General features: G+C 46.9%; 1 protein-coding gene across 2 annotated transcripts in view; it reads left to right on the forward strand.

The window, feature by feature from the left end:
• The window catches only part of ASCC2 (activating signal cointegrator 1 complex subunit 2), a 55,852-nt gene that overhangs the window by 17,409 nt on the left and 23,376 nt on the right, over positions 1–15,067 (forward strand). The window contains exons 5-9 of one of the 2 annotated variants that reach the window (XM_011979109.1): positions 567–696; positions 6,822–6,889; positions 8,115–8,225; positions 9,365–9,477; positions 14,097–14,171. In XM_011979109.1, the coding sequence (XP_011834499.1) occupies positions 567–696; positions 6,822–6,889; positions 8,115–8,225; positions 9,365–9,477; positions 14,097–14,171 (497 nt within the window). The remainder of the gene's footprint in view (positions 1–566; positions 697–6,821; positions 6,890–8,114; positions 8,226–9,364; positions 9,478–14,096; positions 14,172–15,067) is intronic. The other variant, XM_011979110.1, reaches the window with a different exon arrangement.

Raw genomic sequence — 15,067 nt, forward strand, 5'->3', positions numbered from 1 at the left:
AAAAAAATTTTTAAGTGGGGGCTGGGCACTGTGGGTCACACCTGTAATCCCAGCACTTTGGGAGGCCGAGGCAAGCTCATTGCTTGAGATCAGGAGTTCAAGACCAGCTTGAGCAATATAGGGAAACCCTATCTCTACAAAAAATACAAAAATTAGCCAGGCGCTGTGGCACGTACCTGTAGTCCCGGCTACTCGAGAGACTAAAGTGGGAGGATGGCTTGAGCTGAAGAGGTGGAGTTTACAATGAGCAGAGATTGCACCACTGCACATCAGCCTGGGCGACAGAGCCAGACCCTGTCTCAAAAAATAAAATAAAATAAAAGACATGATAATACAGCCAGTTCTAAAAGTCATGGGGATGTTTAGTCTAGAGACACAAAGACACAGATAGATGAACATTAAAAAAAAAAAGGTGGGGAGAATGGCCATTGCTCCAGGTCTGTGCATAAGGCATCATTAGCCAGTCCCCATTTGATGGACCCAAAGATTGTTTCTCATGAGTTTGCTATTTGTAATGCAGGAGTGTTCAGAAAATCTCTATCCTTTTTCTCTGCATTTTTCCTTAGGATCACTTCATTTCCCCTTCTGCGTTTGGAGAAATCCTCTACAATAACTTCCTCTTTGACATTCCAAAGATCCTGGACCTCTGTGTGCTCTTTGGAAAAGGCAACTCACCACTGCTCCAGAAGATGATAGGTGTGTAGGATGCGGGACTGGGAGGATGCACCGACATGGCCCCCACATGCCAAACTAAAGGTTGCAAAGGCCAGCGCTTTGACAGTGCCCTGGGACTCAGGGCGGTAAGGGCAGGGAGTCTTGGGAAATTGCTTAACAGATATATGAGTGTCGTCTCAAAATGACTAGGTAGTGACGCTACCTAGGGAGGTGGAAACAAAACTGTGTACCAGACAGTTCCTCAAGGATCTGGAAGTTTTTTTTGTTTTGTTTTGTTTTGTTTTGTTTTGTTTCCCAGGAGAATCACTTGAACCTGGGAGGCAGAAGTTGCAGTGTTTGAGATGGAGCAAGCCTCTATCTCAAAAAAAAAAAGAGAGACAAAGCCTTGCTCTGTCACTCAGGCAAGAGTGCAGTGGTGCAATCATATCTCACTGTAGCTTCACATTCCTGGATTCAAGCTATCCCCCCAACTCAGCCTCCCAGGTACCTGGGACTACAGGTGCATGCCACCATGCCTAGCAAATTAAACGAATTTTCGGTAGATGGGGTCTCACTATGTCGTTCCAACTGGTCTCGAACTCATGGCCCCAAGTGATCCTCCTGCCTTAGCTTCCTGAACAGCTGAGATTACAGTGTAAGCCAGCATTCTGGCTTGGGAGTGTATTAGTATTATGCAATTGGCCATGCGTCAAACATCGGAATGGGGAAGTTTCCTTTGGCGATGAATGTAAGAACAGCAGTGATAACTAAGCTAACCTTTATTGGAGCGTGTTCCGGGGACCCGGCATTCTGCCAAGTACTCCACATATGTCATGTCAATTGGATCCTCACAGCAGCCCTGTGAGATAAGTGCTGTCATCATCCCCACTTACAGATAAGGAAACTGAGGTTCAAATGTAGGGGACTTGCCTGAGAGGATATGACTAATAAGTGGCCCAGTTGGGACGTGTGTCCACATAGACCTGACTCTCAAGCTCTTGCTCTGCAACTCCCTGCTTGAGGGATGATGGCACTGCATCAAAAACATCATGATTTGCATTGCTGCTGAGAGCAGGTAGGGACAGAGTTCAGAGAGGGCTCTTCTGGGTTGCAAAAGGAACAGACATTAGCAGTTGGATCCCATTAGCAGGCAGAGGGCTAGAAGGTTTGATAAAAAACAAGCAGTTATTTTAGAGGTTCCTCTTTATACACACACACACACACACAAATAAGAAAAAAAAAAGAAACACAAGCGTTGTGGGATGTTACAGAGGGTGCGTCCCAGTGATATCCTCTTTGAATTGTAACTCATGGAGTTGGGCCAGGCACAGAGAGGTGTTCACCCTGGATGCCCTTGTCAGCTCTCCTCACCTGGAGCCTGTAGGACATAGTCTTCTAAATATCTAGTTACAAAACTGAGTTACCCCTTGTAATGGTCGCTTTCCTTTATTCTTTCCTTCCTTTTTTTTTTTTTCTTCTTTTTTTTATTTATTGAGATGGAGTTTCGCTCTTGTTGCCCAGGCTGGAGTGCAATGGCGCAATCTCAGCTCACTGCAACCTCCGCCTCGCAGGTTCAAGAGATTCTCTTGCTTCAGCCTCCCAAGTAGCTGGGATTACAGGTATTTTTAGTAGAGATGGGGTTTCTCCATGTTGGTCCGGCTGGTCTCGAACTCCTGACCTCAGGTGATCCTCCCATCTCAGCCTCCCAAAGTGTTGGGATTACAGGCATGAGCCACTGCACCCAGCCTTTTTTTTTCCTTAATGGTAAAGGTAATACATGTTAATTTAAGAAATTTTGAAAGGATATAAAGCATAGTGAAGCAGGAAAGCAGTTACCAGATTTCTACAAGAAACAACCATTTGGTTGTTTTTTCCTTCTAGTCTTTTCTCTGTATTTTTCTTAAACCATACTTGATCATAATGTATATGAAATTTTGCAGCCAGGCGCGGTGGCGCACGCCTGTAATCCCAGCACTTTGGGAGCCGAGGCAGGCAAATCATGAGGTCAGGAGTTCGTGACCAATCTGGCCAACATAGTGAAACCCCGTCTCTACTAAAAATACAAAAAAGTAGCCGGGTATGGTGGTATGCACCTATAATCCCAGCTACTCGGGAGGCTGAGGCAGGAGAATCACGTTAACCCAGGAGACAGAGGTTGCAGTGAGCCAAGATGGTGCCATTGCACTCCAGCCTGGGAGACAGTGCGAGACTCCATCTCAAAAAAAAAAGAAAAAAAGAAATTTTGCATCCAACGTTTTCATTGGAATAATCTCTGGTTTCTCATTCATATCTAATTATTTCCTGATTATCAGTTAATTTTTTTTTTTTTCCCAGCCTGGGAAACAGCGACACCCTGTCTCTACAAAAAATTAAAAATTAGTCAGGCATGGTGGCATGCCCTTGTAGTCTCAGTTACTCTGGAGGCTGATTTGGCCCTCCAGCCTGGGTGACAAAATGAGATCCTGTCTCTTAGACCCTGACTAAGAAAGACTCCTAGTAATTTTACCACATACTGAGAGGATGGAGTGAGTGAGCACCAGAAGGCACAGTTAGTTAGAGAAACAATTCTTAGGCCAGTTTGCTTAGAGAGTGGAGCATTCCAGGAGGGCAGCAGCAGGAGACAGGGGAGGGGAAGTTGGAGCCTTGGAGCTGGATTGGGAAGGGCTTCATGCCAGGCTTTAGCACTTGGGGAGTGGTATTGCTTGGTGGCTAAGAAGACAGGCTCTGAAATTGAACTGCCTAATTCACACCACAGCTCTATTCCTGGCTATGTCCCCTTAACCAAGTCAATTAACTACTCTAAGCCGCAGTTTTTTCATCTGCAGAATGGGAAGACTAATAATATACCTACCCATAGGATGGGTGCGAGGATTAAATTGGGTTGTTGAGGCTGGGTGTGCTGGCTCATGCCTGTTATCTCAGCACTTTGGGAGGCCGAGGCAGGCGGATCACCTGAGGTCAGGAGTTTGAGACCAACCAGGCCAATATGGCGAAACTCCATCTCTACTAAAAATACAAAAACTTAGCCGGGCATGGTGGCAGGTGCCTGTAATCCCAGCTACTCAGGAGGCTGAGGCAGAAGAATCGCTTGAACCTGGGAGGCGGAGGTTGTGGTGAGTCGAGATTGTGCCATTGCACTCCAGCCTGGGCAACAAGAGCAAAACTCTGCCTCAAAAAAAAAAAAAAATAAAAATAAAAACAAATTGAGTTGTTGAAATAGCATGAGTAGAATGCTCAGCACCATGCCTGGCATGTCACAACCATTGGTAAGCATGAGCTCTTGCTGTGATGAGACCGTGGAGCCTACAGGAGCTTGGAGCAGGTAACAAGATTCATCTGGCAGCATGCAGGTGGGAAGGGTGGAGACAGGAGGCCTTGTAGGAGGTGGGCGCATCTGTGTGGGTTTGAAGGTGAGAGCCTGGCTGGGCTGCTGGGGAGGAAAAGGAAATCCAGGAACCTGATTTAAGCAGGGCTTGGTGAGGTCATCTAGAACTGGTGTTGGTTGCAGAAAAAAAGGCCCTCTGGGAGGTGGGAGAGGGAGCTGTGGGTAGAGGGGAGGTTCAGCATGGGACCTATTGGGTGTAAGATGCTGCAGGTATCCAGAGGGGACTGCGTGGTGATGGGAGAGTGAGAAAGCCCACTCACTTACTGCCTGGGCTCCGAATCATCTGGATCACTGACTCCTTTGAGAATCAGATGAAAACTTCTATACAGAAAAATGTCCTCGTTCATAGATTCTGAGGTGTTTTTTTAAGAGTTCTCAGACCTTGAGATTGAGAATCCTAAACTGGCTTATTAAGAAGAGCCCCTTCTTTGGCTCTTTGAGGGGAGTCAGCACAAAAGAAGTCAGGACCAGGCTTCAGGAGCCCCTTCACTCTGTGTATGTGTGTGTGTGTGTGTGTGTGTGTGTATGTAGACAGGAAGTGATGCAGAGAAGGTGCCTGCAGTTTCTGTCTGTCTCTCTCACACACACGTACACAACAGCTCTCTTTTTAACCTTTGAGCAGAAGGTACAAGAAGGGGCAGCCTCCAATTTCTATACTGTAGAAACTCAGGCAAAGTGATCACTTGTAAGAGGATTGACAAGTGAAAGAAGGTGGGAGAAAGGGGACTGGTTGAGTGTTCTGTGAGTAGAAGCCCAGTTCCTTACGTTGCCTTTTTTTTTTCCCAAGCGATCCTCCCACCTTGACCTCCTGAGTACCTATCCCTATTCCCCCACCTTTTTTTTTAACCTTCAAGGCTGGTATTATGCATCAACAAGTGTAATTTTGAAAGCAAGCCCTTTCAGTTAGACTCTCAGCACTGCTTTGCAAACCAGGAATGACTTGGGCCTTGGCCCAATTGTGGACTGCAGTGATCTACTTGGCAGTATCTCCATTCACCCTGGTTTTTTGAACTGCTTTCATCTGAGAAGGGACATTTCAAAGGATCCCATTGCTGTTCTGTACATTTTTATTATTTCTTTAGGAGATCAAAAGTTAAGATCGTCACTGTCATTAGAATCAGATGAAGGTGAGGAAAGGGACTTAGAAGACCCCAAGAATAGAGTATGAAATTTGACCTATACTAATAGATCAAATGTAAAACCTCGCTTTACTCAGACTGCAGCACTGGAAGGATCATGAGAGGGTGCCTCCCCAGTGCAAGGTGGTTGGGATGCTTTAGAGAACATGGTATGGCCCTGGGGATTGTGAGAGGAAACCTCTCCTAATGCCTGGTTCAGGAGGCACTGCGTGGAGTAGGTGACTCCTGCTTTATGGTGGAGTTAGCTCTAGGAAGGCACTCCAAACAGAAGGCAGGGACAGGGCTGGTTTTCTGAGGTTGAGAATGGTGTAAGGGAGGAGTGCGGTGTAGGGAAGGGGGAAAGGGTAGCCTGGGATACCAGCAGAGGCCAGATCTCACAGGGTCTTTTGTGCCATCGTCAGGAGTTTGGACTTAACCTTGAGGGTTTTATAGGAAGAACAGAGTTTGGTGGGGAGATAGCCTGTCAGGAGTAGGAGGTGGGTGCGGATGGTCTGAGCACACCTTCACAGGTTATGGGATCAGCACCCATCTGGAGATGGGAGGTGCTGAGCAAGTCTGGGCTGGTAAAACTCAGCTTTCTGGAATCAAGAAATGCAGTGGCGTGGCATCCAGGGAAGTGCTTACAGAAAGTCCAGCCACCTAGTGACTTGCTTACTCACCCAGCCCCATCTGGTTTTTGAACTCATTCATTTTTCAAATCCTCCAGAGTCCAGCAAGGGCTGCAGGGTCATCAATAAGGAAACCAAGGACAGACCTGCCCAAAGGCAGAGAACACCTAGAATTCAGAACATCCTGACCATCAGCCAGCCTTAGATGGTGGGATTATAGGGGACCGAGAACCCTGGCCTCTTAAGGGTTGGCATTTCACATTGTCACGTCCCCAAGCTAGCTGTGAACTTCCCTCCCTCCCTCCCTCCCTCTCTCCCTCCCTCTCTCACCATTTGGGCAGCCAGAACACTTGGTTTCTGTTCCAGTTACCATATGCTCAAACCTACGCACTTACAGCGGCAGCACTTGGAGAATAGTAAACAGTCGGAGACAAGCTTCATCTTATAGGAACAACTGCAAGTGTGTGGTAAATCTGTCTCCAGGTCCTTCTCAGGCCTCTCACCTTGGAGTAGGATTAGTATGGTTAGCATATCTACAAGTGGATGGCATGAAATTTCCAGAGAAATATCTCCCTGCAATCTCCTCACATTATTGGAGAGTCCTGGATTATTGCATCCATGTTTCTTGAGCAAAGAGATCCTATCTGCTGATTTTCCTGGATGACTAACTCCAACTTCCAGAGCCATAGCTGTCATAGGAGGCAGGGTGCCCAAGTGTGATCACTCCTTGGGGACATCAGGGTGAGCTGGTTTGACCAGGGCAGGTCTTTTATGTAATTCACTAGGCAGAGGTACTTAAAAGGTTAAATCATACTGAGCAAGGTCCCTCCCCAATCCTGGGGAAGCTTCTAGGCTGGGCCAAAGCTCAGCGCCAGCAAGGCCTGGGGCCAGAACTCATCCGAGGTCCTAGCTGCAGATGGGATTAGGAAAAGGGAGAAAGGTCACAGATATGCTGGCAACCATATGTAATGTGTCCTCTTCACTCCACCAAGCCCCCACCTTTTCTCAATTCCAACCTTTCTCTTCTCTTTTTAGGAAACATCTTTACACAGCAGCCAAGTTACTACAATGACCTGGATGAAACCCTGCCTACCATCCTTCAGGTACCGGCTCTTGGCCCTGCCCAGGGGAGGTTAAGCTTGGGGTATAGGCCACCTCCCCAACTCAGTGGTGTTTCCTGACTTTCCTGGAAGAGCTGAGGAAAAGTTTATTCCCTGACTCCCCCGTCTCCCCAGACAGTCTCTTTGTCTTACCCCTGACTACACCTCTTTAAATTCGCCCTTTTCCGTTTTGAACAAGACTTAAGCCTAAGGGCTGGCTGTCTGGCCCTCCTATAGACAGAGTTTGGCTTGCGTTTTGTGTTGCTTGCCAACAACCATATGCCTCTAAGGATATCCCTTTAAGAGACCAGTGTTTCTCAAAAAGTAGCTTTAAAGTTTTATAAAATTATTTCATGAAATAATGTTCATTGTAGAAAATTTGGAAAATAAAAAATGAAAGAGGAACATTACCATTCCCTCATAATCCCACCACTAAGAGATATCCACTATTCACAGTAAGTTTTGGAATCCTTACATGCCAGCCTCCTTAAAAATGGCACAGTCAGTTCAGTCCCTACGATGGACTCTGTTTTCCTCTCACTGTTGATTTGTCTTATTTCAATGTAGTTTCCATAAATAGCTATCTACAGGGGCTCTAAAGATTTGTTATACATTGCGAAAGGTATATCTTAAATGTTCATTATCATACTTGCTTGGCCTATACGGTCAGATAATATCTACAGGATTCTGGGAGGGAAGACAGGATCTTGCTGTGTCACTGAGGCTAGAGTGCAGTGGCACAATCATAGCTCACTGCAGCCTTGAACTCTTGGCCTCAATTGATCCTCCCACCTCAGCCTCCCAAGTAGCTGGGATTACAAGTACATACCATCTTGCCCAGCTAATTTTAAAAAATTTTTGTAGAGATGGGGGGTCTCACTTTTGTTGCCCAGGCTGGTCTTGAACTTCCGGCCTCAAACGATCCTCCATCCTTGGCCTCTCAAAGTTTGGGGATTACAGGAGTGAGCCACCACACCTGGCCCCAGGTTGTCTTTTTAATCCTCTCCGCCCTCCTGTGAGAAGGATGCTCCCATCATTCCCATCTTACATAGTTTTTACTCTGACCTTACTATTGGAGAAGGTAATTGTCTCAGCTTATATCGTGAAAACATGGATAAATACTCTAGAAACTCCAAGGCAGTTTTCAGATCACCTGACCCTGGCTCCGGCCAGGGGTCCTAGCCCTGGTTCAGTATGATGTGAGAGAGCCCGTTCTTGTCTTTCACAGGTCTTCAGCAATATCCTCCAGCACTGTGGTTTGCAAGGGGACGGGGCCAGTACCACACCCCAGAAGCTCGAGGAGAGGGGCCGATTGACCCCCAGCGACATGCCTCTCCTGGTAAGATTGCCCTTCAGCCCAGTCTCTTTCCTGCTGGGTCCCTCCAACCAGGGCCTGGCTACCCAGAGGCTGGGAAGATTGCCCCAGTAGAGGACCCAGTGGTCTCTTCCCAGACCAGGGTCCCTTCCCCGCCAGGGCCCCTTTCCCCAGTGCAGTGAGCAACTATTATGTCCTATCACACAGGTTTAGAGCATTTTCAGTTGGCTTGGATTTCTCTCTGGGAGCCTCATTTACAGAGTAGTGGAAAGAACCGGGGAATAAGAATTCAGAGTCCTCATTTATTTCAGTTTGACATGTTCATTTGTGCATTATTCATTGAGCCATTCATTCAGTGGACTTATATTGAGGAGTCTGCAGCATGTGCCAGACCCTGTGCTATGTCTGGAGGTAAGGCAGTAAACAAAAGCAGACTGGCCCCTGCGCTCATGGAATTTAGAGTTGACAAGGGTGACAGAAGGCAAACATTCAGGAAGCCTCGACGTGTCAGGTGCTGCCCTAAGCCCTGGAGATAGAACAGGAACAAGGCAGCTATGAGCTATCCTCCTGGAGATTGTGATCACATTTCAGAAGGGCACGTGGCAGGTGCTGTGGGAACAAATCATTTTACCCCTCGGAACCTCGGTTTCCTTATCAGTAAAATAGAGATCCTCAACAGCTTCCCAGCCTACTTTTCAGAGTTGTCATAAGAACCAGGAAAGTGTGTAGGAAACTTAGAAGAAAGTGTTTTGTATACCCTCTTCAAGATGTGAAAAACCTATGGACTTGATAGTCTTGTCCTGTCTCGGATGTTCCTTCTTTGCATGATGTCTTCAGATTCAAGAGTTGGTTTTCCTTTAACTTAGAAGAGGGAATCATATTATCTCAGAACTGGAAGTAACCCTAGCGATGCTTGGGTGTAAGGCCATTGGAACTACCATAGAAAGACCTGAGGCTTAGAGAGGTTAGGTGACTCACCCAGATCATGCTCCTGAAGATGGACCAGCCAGCCAGGCTTTGCCCGGAACCTCCAGTGTTCCCTTCCTCCCATGTTAGCATCCTGCCTGTTTGGGACCCTGACCGTGTTAAAGTTGTCTCATACACTCTGCAGATCTGTATGTGCGGGCAGAGGAGAATAATGCAGTGTATTCTTTTGGCAACAGGAGTTAAAGGACATTGTTCTCTACCTTTGTGATACCTGCACCACACTTTGGGCCTTTCTGGATATCTTCCCTTTGGCTTGCCAGACCTTCCAGAAGCATGACTTTTGTTACAGGTATGGCAGTAGTTCTGGCTGTTGAAATAGAGGTACTGGCTTATGTACTAATTTAACAAATATTTACTTATTTAACAAATATTTACTGGGTGCTTAGAATGTGCCAGTCTTCCAGCCTGGGGATGCAGCAGTGAAAACAACAGATAAGTCTCCTGCTTTTGTGGAGCCTGCGTTTTAGAAGCACTCCCATTTTTTGGCCAAGACCAGGATAGGGTAGGGGAAAAAATACACACACACACACACACACACACACACACACACAATGAGCTGGGCATGGTGGCTCATGCGTAATCCCAGTACTTTGGGAGGCCGAGGTGGGTGGATCACCTGAGGTCAGCAGTTCAAGACCAGCCTGACCAATATGGTGAAACCCCGTCTCTACTAAAAATACAAAAATTAGCTGGGCATGGCAGCATGCACCTGTAGTCCCAGCTACTCAGGAGGCTGAGACAGGAGAATCAGTTGAACCCGCGCAGCAGAGGTTGCAGTGAGCTGAGATTGCGCCACTATACTCCACCCTGGGCGACAGAGCAAGACTCCATCTAAAAAAAAAGAAAAAGAAAAAAAAAACACACAACCAAGAATAGTTTCAGTTCAATAGAGTAGCCTGAGGGGAACACACACAAGGAAACAACAGAGTGCTCCAACGTGGGGCTGGGAGATCACCCTTGAAGGATGTCTTGAAAGAACAGGTATCTTCCAGACAAAGAAAAGTTCCCATAGCAGGAAGGGCATCTTAGGCAGGTGAAGTGAAGCATGCAGAGGCCCAGAGAGAGAGCTGGGGAGTGAAGTGTGACATGAGGCAGAGTAGGGGGACACACAGGACAGCAGGAAAACAAGCCAGTAACAGGAGCCCACTTTGGGTAAGTCAGTAGAAGTCAGATTGTGAGGAGCCTGGGATGTGCTGGCAGGGCCTTTATGCTGTAGGCAGTGGGGAGGCCCTGGAGGCTTTTATCCAAAGGAGCCTTTAGAAAGATCCTGGTGGGATGGAGGCAGATGGGAAAGAGAATATGAGCGAGGGAGGCAGACCCACTTTGCCCTCTTAGCGCATCTGTTGCTAGTGCAGTAAGAAAGGGGTGGGCATGGGCATTCCAGGCCAGGGTGAAAGGGCTGGCAGCCTGCGTGTTGCCTTGCAGTTGTGGGCACAGGCCTCTTCCCCGTGGCCTCTGACTGTCACTCTAGCAAGACGTCTCTCCCCACCGTTTGTAGCAGCTTCTGGGAGCTGCCCAACTCCGTCCATTCAGCTGCCTGTCCATTCTGTCATTTACTCACCCATTTAACAAAACATTTATTTAGTCCTTACATGTGCCAGAGATGGCAGCTGGTGCTGTGACCCCTCCCTGGTCACCTCAGCTTATGAAAATCAGACATTAGGGTTACTGAGCCTCCCAGAGAATGTTAGGATAACGTGCTGCCCAGCATTTTCCCCAGCAGAGAGGGGTATGTAGCTGTCCACTTTTTTAAAAAGGTATCTTTTCTCATGATAAAAGCAGCATGTGCTTGTAGGACATTTGGCAAATCCAGAAAAGTAGGAAATTAAAAGCACCATAAGAAATCGTATTATTATTAGAATTTTGTACCTTGCATATTTTCGCTTATTGTAGGCATTTTCCCATTTTGTTAAAGTGTTTCCCCAAATGTGGCACAGATTGCTTTTGAAACGCTCTTTGGAGATGGGGAAGGGGTAAGTTTTGGAAGAGCCGACTTTACTGCAAGGGACAGCAGAGGCAGGAGAGAAGCTATGCCCATCTCAGGGTGAGGAGGAAGAAAGGGAAACACTTTTGACTAAAGGCAACACTGCCTTTGACCCACAAACACCCTGGGGCTGACCCAGCCTGTTCCAACCGTGCTGGAGGCCAGGAACGCCCTCCTGAGCAATGCAGCCACCTCAGTTCTCCAGAACTCTCTGAAAGTGGTTACAGTTGCCCAGTCGGCTTTGTTGATAATCCCTCTCAAAATAACCTTTTTCCTCCTTCCTCTCCCATCTACTCAAGTATAGCTGAGTATACCTCTTTCTGCCCTTTTAAGAGTAAATAATATATTCACATGGTTCAAAACTCAAAAAGTATAAAATACACACTGAGAAGTCTCCCTTTCCACTTTCCCAATTCTATTATTCACATACAGCCATCGCCATTAGGTTTTTTTGGTGAAATTTTCCAGAGATATGCAAGTATATTATGCACATATGAGCAACCATGCACATTATATGTCTCCCTCCCTTTGGAAAATTTAAGGCTTGCATATTATGAGTATTTACTGTTTGCATTTTACTTTTTTACTAAACAGTGGTGCCGTATCCGTGCATTAAGCACTCTTTCTCTGATGTCTTTGGTATGGCTGGGTAGAATTCCACTGTATGGAATACCAGATCCCATTGATGGTCCTTTAGGTTTTTTTCAGTTGCTTGCTATACAAAAAAATACTACAGAAGCCAGGCACAGTGGCTCATGGCCGTAATTCCAGCACTCTGGGAGGCTAAGGCAGGCAGACCACTTGGGGTCAGGAGTTCAAGACCAGCCTGGCCAACATGGTGAAACCCCACCTCTACTAAAAATACAAAAATTAGCTGGATGTGGTGGCACACGCCTGTAATTCCAGCTATTCGGGAGGCTGAGGTGGGAGAATTGCTTGAACCCAAGAGGCAGAGGTTGCAGTGAGCAGGGATTGCACCACTGCCCTCCAGCCTAGGCGATAGAGTGAGACTCTGTCTCATTAAAAAAAAAAAACAAGAATAACTTTGCACACATATCCTTTGGTACCTCTGCGAGTATATCTGAGGAATAATTCCTAGAAGTAGACTAGCAGAGACAGATGGAATGTGCATTTTTAATTTCCATAGATCTTGCCAAATCGCCCTCCATAGGGGTTGTTCCAATTTACTCTCCCACCAGCAACATATCCTGGCAACAGCTAAACCTGTTTAGGCCAAACTGCCCTCTCTGTCATTTTCTGGGCTATGCTGTGGGCCTAGTGGGACCCGCCTCTTTTGGCCTAGTTACCCTTTGTTGTGTATAGCATTGTAGTAGGATAGACATTGCCAGAAACCAGCCAATTGACAGGCACATGTTTACAGAGGACTTGCTCCAAATTCAGCACCAACCTAGACACTTAAGCTGCAGTTCCGGCTTTGGGAAGCTTAAGATGTTTGGGGGAAGAATTATACCACAGAAAAGAGGCAGCTGTAGTTTCACTTGCCAGAGCAACAGGGCAATATATTCCACATGCAGTGCATCTAGTTCTGGAAAGGAAGAATTCCCATGAGTGAGCGTGATCAGGAAGTGCACAGGGAGGAGGTGAGCCTGGAATGCTGCGTGGAGGAGGAGGAGGAGAATAAGGAGAAAGAAGAGGAGAGCAGTGGCCAGCATTAGCCTGAGAGGAAGCCAGAGGGCTGTGGGAGTGCTGATCTCTGGAAGAATGTTGAGGGGCCGTGCAACTGGGATGGAGAGTTTGAATTTGAGTTGGGAAAGGGTGGTGTGAAATCACCAAGGTGAGAAGCAAGATTGGCTGTACTGTGACAGATATGGATGTACCAGAGAAAATAATTATGGTTTGCTGTCATAAGAGGTAGGGAACTGCTAGCAGGTGTTTTTCTTTTTTTTTTTTTTATTAGTATAATTATATTTGTTTCAAAATAATTTCATAGAAATTATTTTTAATTTACATTTTTTTTTATTTTTTGAGACAGAGTCTCATTCTGTCTTCCAGGCTAGGGTGCAGTGTCATGATTTCGGCTCACTGCAACCTCCACCTCCCAGATTCAAGTGATTCTCCCTCCTCAGCCTCCTGAGTAGCTGGGATTACAGGCATGTATCACCACTCCCGGCTAATTTTTGTATTTTTAGTAGAGACCAGGTTTCACCATGTTGGCCAGGCTGTTCTCAAACTCCTGTCCTCAAGTTATCCACCCAGCTTGGTCTCCCAAAGTGCTAGGATTACAGGCGTGAGCCACCGCACCCAGCCAGAACAATTTTTTTTTTTTTTTTTTTTAGACAGGGGCTCTCTCTGTCATCCAGGCTGGAATGCAGTGGTGTGATCATGGCTCACTGTAGCCGTAACCTGCCGGCCTACTGCCTCAGCCTCCCAAGTAGCTGGGGCTACAGGTGTGCACCACCATGCCTGGCTAATTTTTGTATTTTTTATAGAGATGGAGTTTCACCAGCCTGTTTCCCAGGCTGATCTTGAGCTCCTGGCTCAAGCAATCCTCCTGCCTCAGCCGCACAAAGTGCTGGGATTACAGGCCTGAGCCACTGTGCCTGGCTAACTGACAGTGTTTGAGCAAGAAAATTACAAGCAAGTAATCTTCGATCTGCTTCTCAAACTTCAGTGGGTCCTGAGTGGTCTTCTGATTCCTCTGTTAGTATGAGCCTATCTGGGCCTTAGTTGCCCGTCTGAATGAGGGACATGGCTATAGGTCACTTCTTATGAAGCTATTCCTGGGACCAGCCCCAGGGGGTCAGTCTGGGGTGAGCTCAGGGAAGAACCAAGGGGTCCCTGGAGAAAATTGTGTGGAAAAAGAAGAAATGGACCTTCCCACTCCCTGGGGTTTGCTTTGATGTTCTTACGAAGTGTGGTATTTATGAACTAATCCAACATTTTCCCTGTGTGTGCCTGCACAGACTAGCTTCCTTCTACGAAGCAGCAATTCCCGAAATGGAGTCTGCAATTAAGAAGAGGAGGCTTGAAGATAGCAAGTGAGGCGGGGACAAAATTAAGAATGTTGTTGTGGGAGAGAAAGCCCCGAGCAGGGCCCTGCCTTCCCTAGGCATTAGCATCCCCATCTCTAAGACAAGTGGGTGGGACCAGGGACTGTGCAGCTTTTGGGCTTCTGCATCCCTGTCTAGCCACTTCCTGACCTCTGCATTGGTTTGTTGTTGTTGTTGTTGTTGTTGTTGTTGTTATTGTTTGAGACAGGGTCTCACTCTGTCACCCAGGCTGGAGTGCAGTGGTACAGTCACAACTCACTGTAGCCTTGACCTCCTGACGTCAATCAATCCTCCCACCTCAGTCCCCCCAGTAGCTGGGATTATAGGTGTGTGCCACCACACCCGGCTAATTTTTGTATTTTTTGTAGAGATGGGGTTTTGACGTATTGGCCAGGCTAGTCTTGAACTGCTTTTTTTTTTTTTTTTTTAACTCTTAGCATATTAAAATACATATATGTGTGTGTGTGTGTTGTCTGTAAAGACTTGTGTGAGGACCTAACTAGAAAGATCCCAACAGCTAGAGTTAAGTGTTACTAAACAGCATGAAGGAGATTTGACCCAAAGTCCTGCTTGTCCCAAGGCAGTTATGTCTGTTAACCCAATCCCCCAAAATACCATGATGGCTGGCCCCTGCATTTAAGCCCTTCCCTCAGCTGTTACTCACATTGTTGATACTCAGCCTGCTGGTTCTTGACCCACCATTTGAACTGAGAAGCAGCCCTGGAAGCAGCTGGCTTCTCTGGGCCTGTGGCTTTTGCCAGCTGCTCTCAGCAGTGAATTGTGAGGCCTTCTGTGCTCCAGGGAGGCACCTGCAACTGCTGGGGAGAAGCTCCCTTCGTGCCTTTTTTTCTTTTTCTTTTCCTTTTTTTTTTTTTTTTTTTTTT

The sequence above is a fragment of the Mandrillus leucophaeus genome, unplaced genomic scaffold (assembly GCF_000951045.1).
Source record: "Mandrillus leucophaeus isolate KB7577 unplaced genomic scaffold, Mleu.le_1.0 Scaffold2, whole genome shotgun sequence".
Classification (NCBI taxonomy): domain Eukaryota; kingdom Metazoa; phylum Chordata; class Mammalia; order Primates; family Cercopithecidae; genus Mandrillus; species Mandrillus leucophaeus.